This window comes from Mobula hypostoma, chromosome 30 (assembly GCF_963921235.1).
Source record: "Mobula hypostoma chromosome 30, sMobHyp1.1, whole genome shotgun sequence".
Lineage (NCBI taxonomy): Eukaryota > Metazoa > Chordata > Chondrichthyes > Myliobatiformes > Myliobatidae > Mobula > Mobula hypostoma.
The window spans coordinates 7,617,428-7,640,303 of NC_086126.1; the positions used below are offsets into that span (position 1 = coordinate 7,617,428).

At 43.0% G+C, this 22,876-nt stretch overlaps 1 protein-coding gene across 4 annotated transcripts in view; it reads right to left on the bottom strand.

Annotated features, from left to right (window-relative positions):
- stip1 (stress-induced phosphoprotein 1) overlaps positions 1 to 22,876 on the bottom strand; it is a 57,313-nt gene that overhangs the window by 15,266 nt on the left and 19,171 nt on the right. For 3 of the 4 annotated variants that reach the window (XM_063036406.1, XM_063036405.1, XM_063036404.1), the window contains 6 exons: positions 15,477 to 15,686; positions 11,627 to 11,768; positions 4,099 to 4,240; positions 1,989 to 2,160; positions 1,762 to 1,888; positions 1,270 to 1,372 (listed from right to left, as the gene is read on the bottom strand). In XM_063036406.1, the coding sequence (XP_062892476.1) occupies positions 1,270 to 1,372; positions 1,762 to 1,888; positions 1,989 to 2,160; positions 4,099 to 4,240; positions 11,627 to 11,768; positions 15,477 to 15,686 (896 nt within the window). Of the gene's footprint in view, positions 1 to 1,269; positions 1,373 to 1,761; positions 1,889 to 1,988; positions 2,161 to 4,098; positions 4,241 to 11,626; positions 11,769 to 15,476; positions 15,687 to 21,643; positions 21,784 to 22,876 lie in introns of those variants that run through there. The other variant, XM_063036407.1, reaches the window with a different exon arrangement.

A 22,876-nucleotide genomic window follows, 5' to 3' on the forward strand; every position in this document is an offset into this window, starting at 1 on the left:
CCAAAACTTGATGTCGCCCATCCACTTCAACGTTTGATGTTTTATGTATTCAGAGATGCTCTTCTGCACACCACTGTTGTAACCTGTGGTTATTTGAGTCGCTGTCACCTTCCTGTCAGCTTGAATCAATCTAGCCCTCCTCCTCTGACCCCTCTCATTAAAAGGAGATTTTTCCCACAAAAATGCAGCTCACTGGATATTTTTTGTTTGTTTCTCCACACCCTTCTCTGTAAACTCTAGACACTTGTGTGTGAAAACCCCAGGAGGGTTAATGGCACCTAACGGCAACTCCTTTGCTTACATCTTCGGAAACAGCTCTATTTCCATCTTTAGTATCTCTATTTTTTCCCGTTGTTCGGCATGCCAAGGGCACGGCCTAAGAGCTCCACTTGCCTTCAGAGGACTGAGTTTTCATGGCTCTGGAGACGGCGGGGGGGGGGGGGGTGGAATTGGGGTTGCTGTCGGAGCAAAAGACCAGTGTGTCAAAGGAGATGGAAGATCTAAGGCTGTGTGCCCAGAGACCCCAAGATCTTTGGGCACAAAGCTCAGAAAAAGTGACATAACATTGTAAACCAGTGAGTTGTTTGTTATGTTTCCCCTCTCGCTGTGAAACGGAGACACCGCTTTTTCCCTTGTTAGGGAGAGAGAGCCTGTGGTATGTCAATGCCGGGTGAACGATGTAGTCTTTGGAGTACTGCAAGTCTGTGGTCTTTACTGTTGCCTTGTTCACGTTTGAGTGCTCGGTGGCCGGTGCCAATGCTTTTATTTTGCTGGTGGGGGGAGAGGGGATTGTGGCTTGCTGCTGCTTACGTGTGGGAGGGGGGAGCTGGGGTGGACTTTGGGGTTCTAACATTTAACTGCCATTCATTCTTTGGGGCACTCCTCTGTTTTCGTGTACGGTTGCAAAGAAAAAACATTTCAGGATGTATATTGTGTACGTTTCTGACATTAAATATGCCCTTGAGATCAACAATTTCTGAGCTACTCAAAACCACCTTGTCTGGCACCAAGCATCATTCCACAATCAAAAATCACTTGGATCACATTTCTTCCTCACTCTGATATTTGGTCTGAACAACCGAACCTCTTGACCATGTCTGTATGCTTTTATGCACTGAGTTGCTGCCACATGATTGGCTGATTAGATATTTGCATTAATAAGCAAGTGTACCTAATAAAGCGATCACTGAGTGCATCTCTTTATAATATTCTTGTTAGCAGTAAACTTTAATACACAGGCATGATTTTGACAGCAAAACAGGCACTTACTTTGCAATTTGGCGGTAATCTTCACGGTTTTCTCTTCCTATCTCAATAGCTTTTTCGCAGGTTTCACGGCATTTGTCAAATTCACTCTGCTCAAAGTACACAGCTGCGTAAACAAAATACATCCTGATGCATTAAGGTGAAAGGTCATGGACTTGACAGTATTGGAGAACTGGCTCAGGTGAGTCAAGGCAAGCAGAGATTGGCCATGATTATAATAATGGAAGGGCCAGCTTGACGGGCCTGATGACCTACTTTGCTCATGGTTCAGTTGAACTTACAATAGATTCATTTGGTACTGGTATATTTCCAACTCGCTTTTAAAACCTCTGGCATACAGCAATCCCCCATTCTGCACATTTCTTGGCATTTCAGTGTTTAAGTACAGAATAAGGACGACAAAAAAAAGGCACTGCTCTAGACTCCTTTGCACTGTTTCAAATTTATTTTTGTCCACAAAAAAAAACAACAAATCTAATTCAGTAGCCAACTCACCTGCTTTGTTGGTTAAATAGGTCATACTGGTAGGATCGTGTTCTGCTGCCTGATCGTAGTGTTTTAATGCTGTTGCAAAGTCCTTCTTTTTGTAGGCTTCATTACCCAGCTCTTTCTCTTTCAATGCCTACAGATCAATTTTAAAATGCTTATTTCACATTGGCCAGAAAGGAGCCACGGTTTTGAATTTCAAGATGACCTGACAGACATTTTAGATGAAGTGGTACCTTCTTTTTATTTTCTGGAAGGTCCTCTTCCATAGGTTCTGGTTTAGTTGCTTTTTTGGGCTGAGGTGGAGGTGGAGCCGGAGTAGGATCCTCTTCGTCATCCTCTGTGCCTTGCAAATCAATTCCCAGCAAAACACTTAGAGTTGTCATAACTCTGGGATCTTGTAGTTTCCTAAGAAAACAAATAGTTGCTTTCTATACACGTTACACAAAATGTGTAGTTCATATTTGGAAGAACCACCCCTGCCGAATCTGCCTATATTTCAAGGGATTTGAGTTGAGCATCTTCTAACTCACTCAAGACATTTGCTTGGAGGTTCTAACGCGTCTAAACAGGTGCACTGGATGTGGATTACAGCTTTGACCATTTTGGTTGAGGGCATGTTGCTGCAAATTTCATAAAAACCACATTTTACCTTTCATATTTGACAATATACCATCTGAGATCAAAGCCAGGCTGAACAGGGGTCAGAGGGGATTAAACAAGGGGAGAGAGAAAGTGAATGGTTTGGAATATCCAAGGGTCGGTTATTTTGTTGAAAAGTAGGTGCTAAAGGGAGCATGATAGAGCAGGAAGTTGTTTACACTAATGGAAAATTTTAAATGAGGGGACAGTTAAAAATGTTTCTCTCAAAATGGCATATCTCCAAAATACTGACTTGGATAGTTATGGAAATCAGCCTAACAGAAATGTAGGTGGAGATATTTTTGAATGGTCTGGACACTGCTTCAGGAGCCAGAAGACACATAACATTTTAGGAACAGCTTCTTCCCCTCTGCCATTAGATTGTTCATGAACCATGAACACTACCTCATTATTTTGCAACTTATAGTAATTTAAGTATTGCACTGTACTGCTGCCATAAAACAAATTTCACAAATATACCACTGTACAATGTTTAATAAACCTGGTTTTAATGTCTGGGAGTGGGGAGTGGGGGTGGTGGAGAAGGGAGAGAGAAGAGAGGAGACCTCGCACAGCCCAACAAAAGTCATTGGCAGATCAGGAAGTTTAAAATTATACTACAATACCTGAAAAATAATAAGGAAGGGAATGGGTTAATCTCATACCCAAACACTGTGGAAAATTGCATAAGTTACACAAAGGAGAATCATATCCAGAAGCTCTTGAATAGATCTCCAGGAAGATTAAAATGTAAAAGTTGAAAGGGAACACGAGTGGAAACAACTTCACTCAGTGTGGTGAAAGTGTCTAGTGAGCTGCCAGCACAATGGTGCATGCGAGCTCAATTTCAACATTTAAGAGAAGTTTGGATAAATGCATGGATGTTAGGGGCCTACGGTCCCGGTGCAGATCGATGGGAGTCGGCTGTTTAAATGGATTGGCACAGACGAGATGGGCTGAAGAGCTCATTTCTGTGCTGCACTTTTCTATTAGTCTTACTTTCACATTTTAGTTAATACAACAGCAATTTCCCAAAGGCATAAATGGAGAGAAAAGAATGAAATCTTGCACTATTACCTTTATGCCTACCCACACCTCCACAAAAAAAAAGCGCAACATCTGAATTTGGGATTAAATTTCCCTAATGGGCAGGCAGAGAATCAGATTTAATATCACCAGCATATGTTGTGAAATTTGAAACAAGGAATGATCCAGGTCTAAAATCATAATTGGTTAGCCAAGTCTTTGAAAATGGCTCCAAGATTAAAGAATTCGTTCTTAATAATGATCCTCACCTACTTATGCGAGTGTGGACAATATGTCTGCTGCTGCCTCCCTGAGCCCAGGTTAACAGCTTGTCAAAAGATTGCTATTTAAACAGGAGGACCAAGGGCCACAGTAAACGTTTAGAATCGCCCTACTGAAATTCAGCAACTTCTGCAGAGTTAGTAAAAGAAAGTTATTAATTGGGTATATAATTGCTCAAATTTGTTTCCCTTCAACATCCAGCAGATGGTACTCACTATTTAAATATTTCTTTCACTGTTATGCATTCGGAACAGGAGCTATACTTGTGTATTCAGCTGACCAGAGTAACAAGGGAGTAAAGGGCATTAACAAGTCACCCCAAATGAAGGGTTAATTATCCATGAAGAACCCTCCACACATGATAATGGAACATCTTGACTGGGAAATCGTACTTACGTGGCTAAGTCAGCTGGTTTATTTTTCAACTGTTCAATCAATTCTTTGTAACTAGGGTCACTGAGTAATGCCCTCGTCCTGGGGTCACTCTCCAGTTTCTGGTACAGGTTTGGAGAAGCAAATGGGTTCATGAATTTCTTTTCTGAAAATCAGACAAAAAGAATTACTGCAGCATCCAGAAGAATTATTTTCCTGCAGGTATTTTTAAATCGAAAATATAAATCACTCAGTAAAGTTAATTACGCAAATCACCGTAAGAGGCTTGTCAAACATCGAATAAACTATGATTCATCCATTAGTGCTAACAAGAGACAGGAATAGGTTATAAATAACAATACAAGAATGCACTTTATCGCCTCTACTATTTGCCAAAAGGGCATGAGTAGCTCAACTTTAATTCCATTGTTGGTGATGGGATGAAAATTTGCTGCTTATTACCCTTTGCTTCCCAAGCTTTGACGATATATCTACCCTATTAAATATATAGGGGAAAAATGCATAATAAACTGCTCCAGCTTCTTTGCCCTCAATTGATTTCAAGCCCAGAGCGAAGCAAGATCCATTGTTTGTTTCAAGACACTTAGGAGCAGTACAATTGAACTTGAGGAATTCTCTCATAATAAAGTTAAGATTGTTTGCACCACCTTTCTAAATAGTATCAGTTTCAAGAATGAAACTTCAGGAACAGAATATGCATTTTGATCATTCCACACCCTGCATTTGTCTTTCATATCAGCTCAGCTCCATTTTTAGAACAAAGAACAGTACAGGCCCTTCAGACTTTTAACCTACTCCAAGATCAATCTAACACTTTTCTCCCATAGCTGTCCATTATTTTTAATTTCACCCATGTGCTTATCCAAGCAGCTCTTAAAAATCCCTAATGTACTTGCCTCTAGTAGTGTATTCCACGTACCCACCGGGCGGTTGAAAAAAATCTACCCACGATGTTCCTCCTATACTTTCCTGCAATCACCTTAAAGTTAATGTCCTCTCGTGCTAGCCATTGCCAGCCTGGGAAAAAGTCTCAGCTGTCCACTCTATGCAGCTCATCTTATACACTCAATTAAGTTAGCTCTCATCCTCCTTTGCTCCAAACAGAAAAGCCCCAGCTCACTCAACCTTTCCTTATTAGACATTCTAAAATCCAGACAACATCTTGATAAAACTGATTAATACCATGATCCTTTCAAAATTAATCAGCAAACTCTAAGACCTGGGCCTCAATACCCCCCTTGTGCAAATGGATCCTAGATTTGCTCACTTGCAGATCCCAGTCAGCTTGAATAGGCAACAACATCCCCTTCACAATCTCCATCAGCACAGGAGCACTGCAGGGATGTGCGCTTAGTCTCCTGCTCTACTCGCTATACACCAATGACTACGTGGCTAAGTTTATGGATGACACCACTGTTGTGGGCCGTCTCAAAGGTGGTGATGAATCAGCATTGGGGGTGGGGAGAGGTGGGAGAAGACTGAAAATTGGCTGAAGTGGTGTAATAACAACCTCTCACTCAATGTCAATAAGACCAAGGAACTGATTGTAGACTTCAGAAGAAGGAAAGCAGAGGTCCATGAGCTAGTAATAAGAGGGTCATAGTTGGAATGGGGTCGGTATCTTTAACTACTTGGATTGTCACCATCTCAGAGGACCTGCCCTGGAATCATCATACAAATACAATTGCAAAGAAAGCACAACAGCACCTTCCCCTTCCTCAGGAGTCTGGAGATTTGGCACGTTGAAAACCTTGGCAAACTTCTATAGATATGTGGTGGAAAGTGTGCTGACTGGCTGCATCACAGCCTGGTATGGAAACACCAATGCCTTTTGATTGGAAAATCCTCCAAAAGATAGTGGATTTGGTTCAGTACATTACTGGTAAAGTCCTCCCAACCATTGAACACATCTGCACGAAATGTTGCCAAGGAAAGCAGCATCCATTATTAAAGATCCTCACCACACAACTCATGCTCTTTTCTCACTGCTGTCATCAGGTAGAAGGTACAAAAGCCTCTGGACTCGCACCATCAGGTTCAAGAACAGTTACTACCCCTCAACCATCAGGCTCCCGAACGAAAGCGGATAACTGTACTCATTCCATTTCTGGTGTTCCCACAACAGATGGTCTCATCTGTTGTGGGAACACCAGAATCTTTATCTTATTTCATACTCTCATTTCATGTTATTTCAGACCTGTTATTTCTTGCTGTTTATTTATATTTGCATTTTCACAGTTTGTTGTTCCCTTCCCCTCCCCTCCTGTTCATTGATCCTGTTTACAGTTACTGTTCTACAAATTTGCTAAGTTTGCCCACAGGGAAAAAAAATCTTAGGGTTGTATGTGGTGACATGTATGTACTCAGATAATAAAATTTTAACCTTGAAATCTCCTCTGCAACCCTGTAAAGCTTCCACATTCTTCCTATCATGAGGTGCCCAGAACTGAATACAATACTCCAAGTGTGGTCTGCCCAGGGTTTTGTAGAGCAATAACACTACCTCACAGCTTGAACTCAATCCCCTAACTAATAGAGGCAACACACAAGTATTTTAAACCACCCTATCAGCTTGTAAGGCAATTTTGAAGGATCTATGGATGCAGACCCCAAGATGGCTCTGCTCCTTCTCTATTACTGCTTCCACATTCTGGGACAAGCCAATTCTGAATCCACGCAACCAAGTTTTCCCAGATCCCATACCTGACTTTCTGAATGAGCCTGTCATGGAACACAGAAACATAGAAAACCTACAGCACAATACAGGCCCTTCGGCCCACAATGCTGTGCCAAATATGCACTTTAGAAATTACCAAGGGTTACCCATAGCCCTCTATTTTTCCAAGCTCCAGGTACCTTATCCAAGAGTCTCTGAAAAGACCCTATTGTATCCGGCTCCGGCAGCCCATTCCATGCACTCACCACTCTCTGCATTAAAAAACTTACCCCTGACATCTCCTCTGTACCTACTCCCAAGCACCTTAAAACTGTGCCCTCTCGTGCTACTCATTTCAGCCCTGGGAAAAAGGCTCAGACTATCCACACAATCAATGTCTCTTATTATCTTATACACCTCTATCAGGTCACCCCTCATCCTCCGCCACTCCAAGGAGAAAAGGCCGAGTTCACTCAACCTATTCTCATAAGGCATGCTCCCCAATCCAGGCAACATCCTTGTAAATCTCCTCTGCACCCTCCCTATAGTTTCCACACCTTCCTGTAGTGAGGAAACTATAGTCAACCTGCGCAGCAGCTTTGAGTGTCCACTTGGACTCTGACCCCAAGATCCCCCTGATCCTCCACACTGCCAAGAGTCTTACCATTAATACTATATTCTGCTGTCATATTTGAACCACCTCACACTTATCTGGGTTGAACTCCATCTGCCACTTCTCAACCCAGTTTTGCATCCTATCAATGTTCCGCTGTAACCTCTGACAGCCCTCCACACTATCCACAACACCCCCAACCTTTGTGTCATCAGCAAATTTACTAACCCATCCCTCCACTTCCTCATCCAGGTCATTTATAAAAATCACGAAGAGATGGGGTCCCAGAACAAATCCCCGAGGCACACCACTGGTCACCAACCTCCATGCAGAATGTGACCTGTCTACACCACTCCTTGGCTTCTATGGGCAAGCCAATTCTGGGTCCACAAGCAAGGTCCCCATGGATCCCATGTCTCCTTACTTTCTTAATAAACCTTGCATGGGGTACCTTATCAAATGCTTTGCTGAAATCTATATACACTATATCTACGGCTCTACCCTCATCAATGTGTTTAGTCACAACCTCAAAAAATCCAATCAGGCTCCTAAGGCACGACCTGCCCTTGACAAGGCCATGTTGACTATTCCAAATCACATTTTTCCTCTCCAAATGTTCATAAATACTGCCTCTCAAGATCTTTTCCATCAACTTAACAACCACTGAATTAAGATCCACTGGTCTATAATTTCCTGGGCTATCTCTACTCCCTTTCTTGAGTAAGGGAACAACATCTGCAACCCTCCACTCCTCCGGAAACTCTCCCGTCCCCATTGATGATCAAAGTTCATTTCCAGAGGCTCAGCAATCTCCTCCCTCTCCTCCCACAGTAGCCTGGGATACATCTCGTCTGGTCCTGGAGACTTAACCAACTTGATGCTTTCCAAAAGCTCCAGCGCATCCTCTTTGTTAATGTCTATATACCGAAACTTTTCAATCTGCTGTACATCATCCCTACAATCGCCAAGATCCTTCTCCGCAGTGAATACTGAAGAAAAGTATTAAGTACCTCTGCTATCTCCTCTGGTTCCATACACACTTTTCCACTGTCACACTTGGTTGGTCCTATTCTCTCATGTCTCATCCTCCTGCTCTTCACATACTTGTAGAATGTCTTGGGGGTTTTCTTTAATCCTGCTCGTCAAGGCCTTCTCATGGCCCCTTTGGCTCTCCTAAATTCATTCTTAAGTTCCTTCCTGCTAGCCTTATAATCTTCTAGATCTCTATCATTACCTAGTTTTTTTTTAACCTTTCGTAAGCCTTTCTTTTCGACTGGATTTTCAACAGCCTTTGTACACCATGGTTTTTGTACCCTACCATCCTTTCCCAGTCTCACTGGAACGTACCTATGCAGAACACCATTCAAGTATCCCCTGAACATTTGCCACATTTCTGCCGTACGTTTCCCTGAGACCATCTGTTCCTAATTTATGCTTCCAAGTTATTGTCTGATAGCTTCATCTTCCCCTTACTCCAACTAAACGCTTTCCTAACTTGTCTGTTCCTATTCCTTGCCAATGCTATGGTAAAGGAGATAGGATTGTGATCACTATCTCCAAAATGCTCTCCCACCAAGAGATCTGACACCTGACCAGGTTCATTTTCCAATATCAGATCAAGTACACCTTCTCCTCTTGTATGTTTATCTACATATTGTGTCAGGAAACCTTCCTGAACTTACCTAACAAACACTACCCCATCTAAATCCCTTGCTCTGGGGAGATGCCAATCAATATTTGGGAAATTAATCTCCCACCACAACAACCCTGTTATTATTACACCTTTACAGAATCTGTCTCCCCATCTGCTCCTCGATGTCCCTGTTACTACTGGGTGGTCTATTTAAAAAAAACACCACCCTGTAGAGTTATTGATCCCTTTCTGTTCCTAACTTCCACCCACAGAAACTCAGTAGACAATCCTTCCATGACTTCTCCCTTTTCTGCAGCTGTGACACTATCTCTGATCAACACTGCCACACCCCACCTCTTTTGCCTCTGTCCCTGTCCTTTCTGAAACATCTAAAGCCTGGCACTTGAAGTAACCATTCCTGCCCGAGCCACCGAAGTCACTGTACTGGCCATAGCATCATAGCTCCAAGTACTGATCAACACCCTAAGCTCATCCGCTTTGTTCATGATGCTTCTTCCATTGAAATAGACACATCTCAAACCATCGGTCTGAGTGTATCCCTTCTCTATCACCTGCCTATCCTCCCTCTCACACTGTCTCCTCGCTTTCTCTATTTGTGAGCCAACTGCACCTTCCTCTGTCTCTTCAGTTCAGCTCCCACCCCTTAACAATTCTAATATAAACTCTCCCCAATAGCCTTAGCAAACCTCCCAGCCAGGATATTGGTCCCCCTTTGGATTCAAGTGCAACCGTCCTTTTTGTACAAGATCGTATGCCCCAAAAGAGGTCCCAATGATCCAGAAATCTGAATCCCTGCCTTTGCTCCAATCCCTCAGCCACACATTTATCCTCTATTCCTATACTCACTGTCGTGTGGCACAGGCGGTAATCCTTTGTGCTCTTGCTTCTCAACTTGCTTCCTAACTCCCCGTAGTCTGTTTTCAGGACCTCCCTCTTCCTACTTATGTTGTTGGTACTAATGTGTACCACGACCTCTGGCTGTTCACCTTCCCACTTCAGGATATTGTGGACGTGATCAGAAACATCCCAGACCCTGGCACCTGGGAGGCAAACTACCATCTGTGTTTCTTTCCTGTGTCCACAGAATCGCCCATTTGACCCCCTATTACTGCTGCCTTCTTCCTTTCCCTACCCTTCTGAGCCACAGGGCCAGACTCTGTGCCAGAGGCACGACCACTGTTGCTTCCCCCAGGTAGGCTTTCCTGCCCCACCGCCCCCCCAAACAATACTCAAACAGGAGTACCTATTGTTAAGGGGGACAGCCACAGGGGCACTCTCTAGGATCTGACTCTTGTCCTACTCTCTCCTGACTGTTACCCACTTATCTGTCTCCCGAGGACCCGATGTGACTACTTGCCTATAGCTCCTCTCTATCACCTCCTCACTTTCCCTGACCAGATGAAGGTCATCCAGCTGCAGCTCCAGTTCCCTAACACAATCCCTAAGGAGCTGCAGCTTGACACACCTGCCGCAAATGTGTCCAGTAGACTGGGAGTCTCTCGAACTTCCCACATCTGACACCCTGCACAGAACACCCGCCTGTCGAACTCTTTACCACATCCACTGCGCTACCTTCAATTTGTTTTGTCACTTCCTCAAAGTCAATCAGACTCATGAGGCAATACCTACCTCTCACAAAGATACGTTGACTATCTCTAATCAGACTATGCTTCTGCAAGTGCTTATAAATTCTGTTTCTAAGGATCCTCTTCAATAGTTTGCCCACAACTGGGATAAGACTTACTGGTCAATAATTCCAAGGATTACCCGTATAACTTTTCTTGAAAAAAGAAATAACATTTGCCACCTTCTGATACTACTTCTCTGGCCAAAGAGGACACAGAGATCATTACTAAAGGCACAGTGATCTCTTCTCTTGCTTCACATAGTAACCCAAGGTATATCCCACCCAGCCTCAAGTTCTTATGCATCCTAATTTTTTCCCCCCAAAAGTTCCAGCACATCTCCTTTCTCAACATCAACATGTTCCTCTTCTACAGTGACCTCAATCGTCAAGATCCCTCCCTGGTGAATATTCATGTAGGACCTCTCCTCCCTCCTTCAAATTCAAACACGTCTCTTCTTTAACACTGGTTGGTCCTACTCTAGCTCATCATTCTCCAGTTCTTCACAAATGTGTAGGACATCCTATGGTTTTCCTTCATCTTTCTGCTAAGCCTTCATGTCCTCTTCTAGCTCTAAGCTCCTTTCTGGCTACCTTATAACTCTCAAGAGTTCTGTCTGATCCTCAATTCCTAAACCTTAAGGACGCTTCCTCCTTCTTCTTGACTAGATGTTCCACATCTCCTGTCGACCATGGTTCTGCACCCTACCATCCATTCTCCGCATCATAGGACAAACCCCATGCAAGTGTTCCCCAAGCAATTTCAGCTTTTCCATTGTACATTTCCAAGTACCTCAGGACCAAATTTATACTCCCAAGATCTGCTTTACAGCATCATAGTTCATCTCCCCAATGAAAATACTTTCCTATACTGTAGGCCCCTGTCCAAGGTTAAGCTTTTCCTGACAGCTTTTCTCTCTAACACTCTCTTCAGCTGGAAGGAATCAATGCGACATTGCAAATTTGATCTGCTTGGTGCCTTACCTGCTAGCCTGGCATCCACATTTTGCATTCCATCCTTTAGCTGTTGGTTTCCTGGTTCATGCTTTAGACCTTCCTCATATGTTTTCCTTGCCTCCTCAAAGCGATTGAGGAACTCCAAGGCTGCAGCCTTCCTCGAGTAACCCTAAGTAGAACAAATGAAAATATAGTTTTGTGATCTGAACACAAGTTACTGTGGAAGTTTGAAGGAACAATAGAACTTTGCAAACATTTATCTGTCAACTATTCCACACCAATCTAATTCAGAGCTAGTTACAACTGGATTCTGATATACAGTCGGCCCTCCCTATCCACAAGTTCCGCATGCGCGAATTCAACCAACCGCGAATCGAGAAAACCCGGAAGTGCTCTTCCAGCACTTGTCGTTCGAACATGTACAGATTTTTTTTCTTGTCATTATTCCCTAAACAATACAGTATAACAGCTATTTACATAGCATTTACATTGTATTAGGTATTATAAGTAATCTAGAGATGATTTAAAGTGTACGGGAGGATGTGCGTACGTTATCGTGGATCGGGATCGAAAAAAACTGCTTTCTCTTACTAAGTAAGTCGGAACAGGTACATCTGGCATTATTTAGCGTCAGTTAGTCAAACGTTTGTCTTAGTATATAGTATATATTTTACCTTTCTATGCATATAAAACACTTAAGAAACGTATGCTTCAGCACCGGGCTCAGGAACGGAAAGTTCCTAGTTTGATCCAGTGACAGATCGCTCCTGAGCGCACTCTCCATCCATGCCGGGTTGATGTAGAGGATCAAAAACCCAAAACCCAATAATTAAACCACTGTGTTGCTTAGTAATAATTGTAGCTTTAACCTTTCTCATTATATCCTTTAAAATTGTTCCGATCATTGACCGACTGTAGCCTAACGCTTTTCCAATGACATTTCACCTCTTTCCGATTGCTTTATTGTTTCCACTTTATTTTAAATCGCGATCGTGATTAGTTTTGCGAACAGAAACACTGTGGATTCAGAGCTCCGCCGCCGGGTCCTAATGTCTACCACACTGAGACAGGTTAAATAAGGTCTGGAGCTCCGCAGGGTCCTAAGGTCCACCGTATTTAGACAGGTTGAATAAGGGACTCGAGCATCCATGTTTTTTGGTATCCAATCCCTCGCGGATAAGGAGGGCCAACTGTACTACGTTTATGTAAGATTTCAAAAAACCAAGAGGAAAAGATTGAAAGTCAGAGCTAAGTGAACAGTTTTTTAAAAAAAATAGATAGATAGATAGATATACTTTATTGATCCTGAGGGAAATTGGGTTTTGTTACAGCCGCACCAACCAAGAATTGAGCAAGAATACATCCCTTATGCACTGTTTTGGAGATAATCTTGTTTTGGTTAACCAGTAGCTTCAATAGAATTACATTGAATTGTTCATTCACAGGTGATATTGGTCCAAGACAGGGAGAACTTATTGTTTAGAGTCAGAGTCATAGAACACTACAGCATAGAAACAGGCCATCTCCTTTGTCAACTGTTATCCTATCTAGACCCAAAAAAAGACAACCTATTCCACTATCAGTCTAAATTCCTGAAATGAAGACTGCTATCATTGGTGTATATATGCAATGGTAGCAAAACTATCTATCTGCACTAGACCAGGGGTTCCCAACGCAGGGTCGAAGGATCTCTCAGTTAATGGTAGGGGTCCATGGCAAAAAGGATGTGAATCTCTGACCGAGAATGTAACCCTCTATAGCCCTCCCATCCATGTACTTCTCCAAACCTCTTAAATCTTGCAGTTGAACTACTTCCAATACTCCACTGGCAGTTCATTCCACAATCATTCCCCTTTAGTTTCTCCTCAAATATTTCACTTTTCAGCCTTAACCCATGACCTCTGGCTCTAATCTTACCCAACCTCAGTGGAAAATGCCTGCTTGCATTTACCCCAAAGTACAAGAATCTTTTAAAATTAATAAAACACGCAGATATTTAGTTTTGTGACATCACAAATATTCACCAATGATAGCAATCTTCATTTCTTCAGGAATTCAGACTGACACTCAACAAACAGTTGAAGCCAATTCATTGGCTATATTTAAGAGGGAGTTAGATATGGCCCTTGTGGATAAAGGGATCGGGGATATGGAGAGAAGGCAGGTACAGGGTTCTGAGTTGGATGATCAGCCATGATCATGCTGAATGGCGGTGCAGGCTTGAAGGGCTGAATGGCCTACTCCTGCACCTATTTTCTATGTTTCTAAATAGGCACGCTATCTTGGAGCAAAGCACCTCCAGTAAAACTGTACAAATCAACAGTATGCTGGAGGAACTCAATGTCAGGCAACTTCTCTAGAGAGAAATGGACAATGTTTCAGGTCAATACACTTCATCTGGATTTAAAGATTTGAGAGATAACCAGTATAAAAAGGTGGAGGAGAAGGAGTTGGCATGTGGTTGAGGAGGGGGGAGGAGGAGGAAAAGAGGAATAACAGGATGGGAGTTGATGAGTAAAGGTCTGCAATTTGATGAAATCTAATTGCAAAGGAGGGTGGAGCATGAAAAGAAATAAGGGATGAGGGAGGTAGGCTGGGCTGATGGGAACAGTAGTAAAGCTAATGTCCATCTCCCCTTCAGACCAGATGAAGGGCCTCAACCCAAGACACTAACTGTCCAATTGTCTCCACACTTAGCTCCCCCAGCATCTCAGTTGTCGCTCCAGACTGAGCATCTGCAATCTTGTGTCTTCAAGCTTATCTAACTATGTTGCTGGTTAGCTGTTAGTATTACAAGGCATGGAGTCCAAGACCCATGTCAGGGGCCAACAATGAAACACAGCAGTTCTGATGTGAGTGAAAAACCAAACAGAAATTAAGCTGCTTTATGACTCAATGACATCTCAAGTGATATGTGCCCTGATACCACATACACAATGCTGTTTTCTCTTAAAATATTTGCTAAACTGAAACCTATCAAGTCAGATGCAAATTCACTCTGCATCAGTTGTCATCTGTTCCAAATTTTTTACTATCAACAAAATAAAAATATCACCAGAAAATACAGGTTACAATGGGTAGATTACATATGTACTGTGGGGTGGGATGGTAGCATCATGATTAGCATAATGCTTTACAGCACGGGTGACCAGGGTTCAATTCCCATCACTGCCTGTAAGCAGTTTGTACGTTTTCCCCCGTGACCACATGGGTTTCTTCTGGGTGATCCAGCTTCCTCCCAGTCTAAAGATGCAGGTTAATTTTAATTGTCCCGAGCTTAGGCTAGGGTTAAATAGGGAGACTGCTGGGCAGCCTGGCTAAAAGGTCCAGAAAGGTATATACCACGCTGTATCTCAATAAATAAATTATACCCATCAGTCCTGGATTCCCATGAATCCAATTAATTCTTCGAAAAATAAGGTTGCTCCTTAAGCATTCTAGATTCCAGAATACAACCCAATTTTGTACAATTGCTCAATTTAACTTTGAGCCTAGGTGGCATTCTGGCAAATCTATATTGCAATCTCCCTTTGTCTACATATCAAAGTTACTAAATGTCAAAAAGGAAACCCAAGAAATAAATGACAAGTTCAATAACTTATTCAAGTAATTGCTACAACTATTTTGAGTAAAGACCAAATCTTCTTCCCAAAAGCTAGCAGACCTACTTAAAATCACAAGCTAATTTGGAGATGAGAGCACACACAGACAAAAACATCATTATGTCACCAACTGAGGGAGCACAGCTTGAGGTACACAACTCAGTGACCTTACCTTTCAGCATTTTGAACAGGCTCAGTAATAAATGAAAACGTATGGAAACCTCAATGCCAACAGAGAAAACAGCAGTCTTTTCCCTCCTCTCAAGGTAGCTTACCTTGCCCCAATCTGGTTTAATTTCAACAGTTTTGCAGCCATCCTCATAGGCCCTCTGATAATCTCCTTTTTTCGCATAAGCAGCCGACCTATTGCTGTAGAGTACGTGATTCTTGGGGTCCAGCTTAATGGCTTCACTGTAGCATATGATGGCATCATCTATCTTCCCAGCACTCAGGGCTTGATTACCCTTCTCCTTGAGTTCATTCACCTGAGAGAGAAAAAAAGTTTTGGAATAAAATCCTTCTTTAATGCTTTTGTACAATTTGCCATAAATAAACTAAAAATATTGTCCAATCCTTTAGCTTGGAACCCAAATCTACACACCTATTATTTTAATCTCACTTTGTGCAATGTTCAGAATCAGGTTTATCTTTGTGAAAGTTGTTGTTCTACAACAGCAGTGCAAAAATAAAATCAGTGTGAAAGATGTTCAATGAGCTCATGGCTCATGGCTCACAGACTGTTCAGAAATCTGATGCCCGTTGTAATTACTGAAACTACCATCACATTCATAAGCTTATTAGAATCAGGCTATAAGACACTCTACCTTTTAATGAAGACATAATGTAGCCCAGTTATTCAGTTACTTCAATCCAAGTTGTCCAAGGTCTACCTAAATTAATCCATTTATTTGTGTTTGGCCCATCTCCCACCAAGCTTTCTCTGTCCATGTACCTATCCAAATAGGCTTTTAATTAAAATAAAAGCTCTATTGGACACCTATACTTTGTACCCGATGTTCACTCCAATTTGTAATGACCAGAATGCGCAAAAACCTTGTGCGGGGCAATTTTTTTGCCCAGTGACACGTGCGCACTGAATTTTATGCACTGAGTATTCATGCTAACAGCTAGAAAAACACTGTCTATAAGAACTTTGATCTCCTCTGGGTTTGATCATTTTTGCTCTTTCATCTGCACTCTCACAAAACATATGCAGCAGCCCTGTCGCGGGTAACGAAGGATTTTCTTGCCGGAGCTTTTGCACACTGTCCATATGTGATTTGCTTGCTAAATGACGTTTTAAAAATTCAAGTGTCCAAATATCACTCCACTTCTTCCCACTTGCAAATTCTCCAGCAACTTTTGCATTGTGACAATATACATGAGTAACACCAGTTTCTGTATTGTACATAAATAATTCTTGCAGCTGCATGCTCCTGACCTCATGAGCTTTCGGTTTATCAGTTTCTACTTCTTCATTAAGCCATTCCATTTTAAACGAACTCGCAGTTCTTTTGCACTTCGTGCCCTTTGCTTCTTTGGAATTTGACGTAGTAAATAATTTCTTCAAAAATAAACTAGTTCTAAAATCTGCAAACAAATCATTGCAAACTCCACATTGTCAACACAGTCTGCATCAGAAACCTGAAAAGGAAGTGTGGTTGTATACAATTGTGAAATATATTTAAACTGCCAGCAAGGTAGAGGGTGACAACCTTGTGTGCACAATTTAAATTCCTTTGCGCTTTAGTAGCGGATGTGTGAGCGCATCTCATCAACCCAATCTCTGAGGAAAAACTTGCTCCTCAGATCGTACTCAAATATTGTCCTTCACTTTAAACCAGGGGTTCCCAACCTGGGGTTAATGGTCGAGGTCTATAGCATAAAAAAGTTGGGAATCCATGCTTTAAACCTGTGGGTTATAGTTATATAGTTTCCTATTCAGGAAAATACATTCACTGTCTACCCCATCTGTTGGTTGCCCGCTGTATCTAATGATGACAGGATACCTCTGCGGGAGAGTTTTAAAGTGGAACAGCCACTGCACTGTGACAGTTCCACCCTCTTGACTGGGTCCAGTGGTACGAGCAGTCATCACAACTGGGGTCTTTCTTGGTTGCAGTGGATGACCGTGACTTCTCCTGTGCCTCATCATATCCTTCGTTCTCCACGGAGTGTTGCAGAACCACCTTACTGGGTGTTGGATCTCACTGTAGATCTCATCTGACTAGTCTGACTTTGTGTACCTACCCCATCAGGATGCAAGGCTCACTGGCTCCCCTCACCTGGTTCAGCCTGTCAGCGTATGGGATGCGTCTGCTGCAGCATGCAAACGCGCATGTTTGGGGTGTCCAGGGAGGGGTAGCACCTCCGGCAAACGGGCTTTTTGAGTCCATTCTGGGGTAGCTCACTCACTTTTGGTTCCTATCAGACACTCAGCTCTACCCTGTCTAGGTACTCTCCCCCCCCCCCCGCCCCAAAACAACCAACATTAACTGACAATACACGAGCAACTATCATTAAGAATGACTGAGGAACTAACTAGATAAACACAAGTCACTTAAAGATGAACAATTTAAGTCTTCTGAAAGCATTACTTGTGCACTTTTTTTTTGCAGGAAGACTAGCCACTGGTGAGACAGCACTCTCAATTATAAGGTAAAAGTGTAAAAATAAAGTACACAGCTTGGTGAAAGCTGCTCCCAGTTGTGATGCTCTAATCATTTGGGATCACCATGAGACTTTCAAAGTTTACCTGTTCTTTCCAATGTTAAACAGTCCAAGGATTTGGAGGAATAGTGAGGGAAAAAGAAAATTCACTTGTGATCAAATTAAATTTGAAGTCTGTGTGTTCTAGAAGGTAAACTTCATTAACTTAGACAGTTCACAAGATGGAAAATTTTCCCAAACAATGTGCAGCCAGCCCTACTAGAGAGGGGACAACACAACCTCCACCTGGGAAATAAAGCAGAACAATAACTAGAGAGTTAGGAGAGAGAACTTTGGGAACAATTCATTCAATTTTAAAATAGATATGGAAAAAGATAACTAGCCTTCAGGGACTGGTACTGAATCTCTTGCTATCTGTCATACGTTAATGATTTGTATGAGAATATAGGTGGTAACTTTGCACGTTGGAGAATGACATGAAAATTGGTGGTTTAGTATACAGTGATGATGGTTGTCAAAGGCCAGAACAGGGTCTAGATTAACAACGGAACAGATAAAATTTAAAATGGTAAACTGGTTTATTATTGTTCTTGCACCAAGATACACTGACAAATGCGTCTTGTGCACTGTTCATACAGATCCATTTATGACAACAGTGCATTTGTAAAGAGTACAAAGTACAGAATAAAGTGTTGCAATTCCAGAGCAAGTGCAGTGCAGACAGACAATAAGACACAGGCCAAAATGAGGGAGATAGAGGTTAAGGAATAGAAGCAGACCCTTCAGCCCATCTAGTCCATGCCAAAATGTTATTCGGCCTAGTCGCATTGACCCACACCTAGACTACAACCCTCCCTACCCCCCCCCCCAAATCCACGTAGATTTCCTATCAAAAAGGGAGTCATGGAACAATACAGCATATAAGTGTATATGACGAGTAAAAATGATCTCCAGTTATTTGGTGAAAGAAACAGCAAGAGGTTTTCACTGGTGGGAAGAGCTGGGCTTGTCTGAAGTCTGATTTAACACCATTGAGTGAAGATGGTGATAAATTAGCATTAGAACATTTTAATCGGATGGGTGCACATGACAGGTAGACCTGGCTGGACCCTGTCATAGTACCTGAATTAACCTGCCATGCATTGTTATTGATGTGTTCCAGGCTCGCTTGCATTCTCGTAGCCGCCTCCTGTCAGACCAAACATGTAGGACCTGCGGACACCAGCTGTAACTTACGCAGTCTCACTAGAGTTTAGAAGAACTGGGGGCAGGGGGAGATCTCATTGAAACCTATCGGATATTGAAAGGCCTAGAGAGGATGTGAGAGAGTCTAGGATGAGAGGGCAAAGCCTTAGGGCAGAAGAACATTCCTTTGGAGCAGAATGAGGAGGCATTTCTTTAGCCAGAGGGCGGTGAATCTGTGCAATTCAATGCCACAGATGACTGCGGAGATCAAGTCATTGGGTATATTTGACGTGGAGGCTGACTGGTTCTTGATTTGGCAGGGCAACAGAAGTCACGGGGAGAAGGCAGGAGAATGGGGTTGAGAGGGATAATAAATCAGCCATGATGGAATGGTGGAGCAGACTCGATGGATCGAATAGCCTAATTCTCCTCCTATGATCTTAAAATAAACCAAACGGCCCATTTTTGTTTGTAATGTTTGCTTTTCTGAAAATAAAATAAAGGAGATTTTGAATTTTTGGAAGCTGAGGAATTTTCTTACATCTTCGCTCAGGGAAGGTGAGGCAATCCCCCAGAAAACAAGAGTGATATTTCTGTCATATAGACACAGTGGATTCTAGTTTATTGGGCCATCAGTAATCAGGACAGTCTCTTATTTGGGACAACTCTTCAAGAACAAAAGCTAATCCAGGATACCCGTCATTTACTTGGGACACTACGCTGCCTAACTGGGACAGAGGACTTTTGCCCCAAGTTAGTCAGAACAGTTTCTAACATCAGATGTGTGCTGTCAAACACTAAACCATGCTCAGAGTGAACAGATTAAAATAAATACTGCCAGTTGTGTGTGCTTGTGTTCAAAACGCAGCGACTTTTGTCACTGATAGCGGGTGAGAAACTTGCAGCAAGACAATTCAGAGCTGTTTCACTCACTGCCGGTTCCCAGCAGTTCCTCCAGGAGTGAAAATTAAAAGGTTTTACTACTTCAACAAATTAGGAACCATGAAGGTTTTGAAGGTATCAACAATCATCTTGAATGTCACAATGAAAATAAAGATTTGGAGGATGAAATAGTTGAGAGCATTGTATGAACATTATCTACACTAGGCGTCCGAGCTGATTTTGCTAATTTACAGTCAATCAAAAGAGGAAAACAACATACACCAAATTACTCCTTCAAAAGCCATTAGGAACTAATATGGTTTTATAGTACTGTAGTGGTATTGGTAGCAGTCTAATCTGTCCTGTATTTCATTTAAATGCACAATTTGTTCCTCACTTAAATGATAGTTTGATGTTTTTTAAAAAAAAACATACCTTTTTAACTATTTCCATGAAACTTCAGCTAATTAGGACAGCTGTTTAATTAGGACAATTAACCCGCTTCAACTGTATTTATTTGGGGTACATAGCTCGGAAAGGGGCCTTCGGCCCAGCAAGCCATACCATTGAGCAACTCACTGATTTAACCCTAGCCTAATCACAGGACAACTTACAACTGATTAACCTACTAACCGGTATGTCTTTGGACTGTGGGAGGAAACTCACGCAGGGAGATCGTACAAGCTCCTTACAGGCACCGCTGGAACTGAACGCCAAAACATCCCGAACTGCAACAGGGCAGTAAAGGAGGCACCTCAATCTAATGAACTCCTGTTGGTCAAAGACTGTCAAGTATCTGTACTTGGAATATTAGAGCTGGGGAAGCTGTGTTTGGGAGGGGGGTGGTGGTTGGAGATGAAGTAAAGCACCACGAACCAAAAATACTCTCTCGATTTTTCTTCCCCTCCATGCCAACAGCAGAGAGACAGTCGACTATAAATAGACCATCATTTGTTGGGGCTTGCACTAAAGGGAGGATTTCATCCATCTTCTCGTGTTCACAGTCAATATAGAGTATAGCACAGAGATTATACAAGTCTCCAAGTCAACGTCAGCATTTTTTTAAAAAAGCTTTCCTCAAGTCAGCCCCACTCTGTGCACAAACAACCACTCCATCCTTTTCAGAACACACACCTGATTCAAAAGACCCAAGTCCACAATCACTCAAAGACAGCAGCTGAGCCTGAAAGGGGCAGGAGGGGAATTAAGGTTAACGCCACGAGGTCTGTATCAGGTTTTAAACTATAGTAGCTGCCCAGACCATTGAGACACGACCATGCGAATGAATGAAGCCTCAGATCTCCTCAAAGGAGGGCATCAGGCGTGCCTGAAGGCAGAGGTGTTCAGTTTTTAAACAAGTGAAGTGTTATGAGCCTACAGAGAGAAAAAATATTACAAGTCAGGGGAACTTTAAAACCCCATGCACTTCAAATAGCAACATATGTGCAAGTTACATCTTTGCCTAACAATTTTTTTTAACAATGCACTTTACAGGGCATCTGCTCATCTTGACAGAGGCTACGGTCTGCTTTTTTTTAAATAGTTGATCCTTAACGTGGCTTTCTTCAACACACACACACCCCACTTTCGCCTCGTTACAGCATACATCGCGCCGAATGGCTCTCAATGCATTCCGTATCCCCTCCAAATTTAACGGCTGCTCGGGTATGTTTTGGACCTAAACCTTTAATTCTGGCCAACTCACCTTCGCCAGATCCATCTCCAGCACAGTCTGAGCGCCTCACCGACTAACCATGCACCTTCTCGAACTTACTAGAACTCGCCTCGGAAATCCCGCCTCTGCCCACTCATTGGCGTGGGCTTTCGACGCCCGGCCTTCTGATTGCCCCGCTCGGCCGTCAATCGGGGCTGACGGGAGTAGGGGACAGCCTTGCGGGAGGGATCCCGCCCCCCGGGGCCGCCCACTGGCTACCAGCGCCGCCAATCAAACCGTAGTGTCCAATGAAGCGATGCAGAGAAAGCAGAAAATGCTGGAAACGGTACATTTCCGTCTTCTTTCGATGACGATGCATCCGATTGTACCAATCACCGGCATCTATCCTCTTCCTGGTGTCAGGATTGACATGGGGCTGTCAATAATGCCAGTGAGATCGACTCAACCCGTCAAGAGGACGTATGTGATTGGATGGCAATCTGTAGATTTGTGATTGGGTAGGTGTATCATCAGTGAAAGGAAGCAGCGGGAATTTGACAACTTAGACAATAGACATTAGGTGCAGGAGTAGGCCATTCAGCCCATCGAGCCAGCACCACCATTCACTGTGATCAGTACCCTTTTCCTGCCTTCTCCCCATGTCCCTTCACTCCGCTATCCTTAAGCGCTCTATCTAACTCTTTCTTGAAAGAATCCAGAGAATTGGCCTCCACTGCCTTCTGAGGCAGAGCATTCCACAGAACCACAACCCTCTGTGTGAAAAAGTTTTTCCTCAACTCCGTTCTAAATGGCCCACCCCTTATTCTTAAACTGTGGCCTCCAGTTCTCGACTCCCCCAACATCGGGAACATGTTTCCTGCCTCCAGCGTGTCCAATCCCTTAATAATCTTATATGTTTCAATCAGATCCCCTCTCATCCTTCTAAATTCCAGTGTATACAACCCCAGTCGCTCCAATCTTTCAACATATGACAGTCCCGTGCTACACCTCCTTCCCCTTTATTCTGGTTTCGACCCCCTCCTCCTCCAGTTTTGATGAAGGTCCTCGATGCGAAACGTCTACTGTTTACTCCCTTCCATAAATGCTACCAGACCTGCTGAGTGACTCCAGCGTTGCTCAAGGGATTTGACATCCGCCTGTGATTTCCCACATTCTCCCCATGACCGTGTGAGTGTCCTCCGGGTGCTCTGGTTTCCTCCCGCAGTGCGAGTGGGCTCCCTCACCTCTGCCCCTCGACACAGGTGCACCTCAGGGCTGTGAACT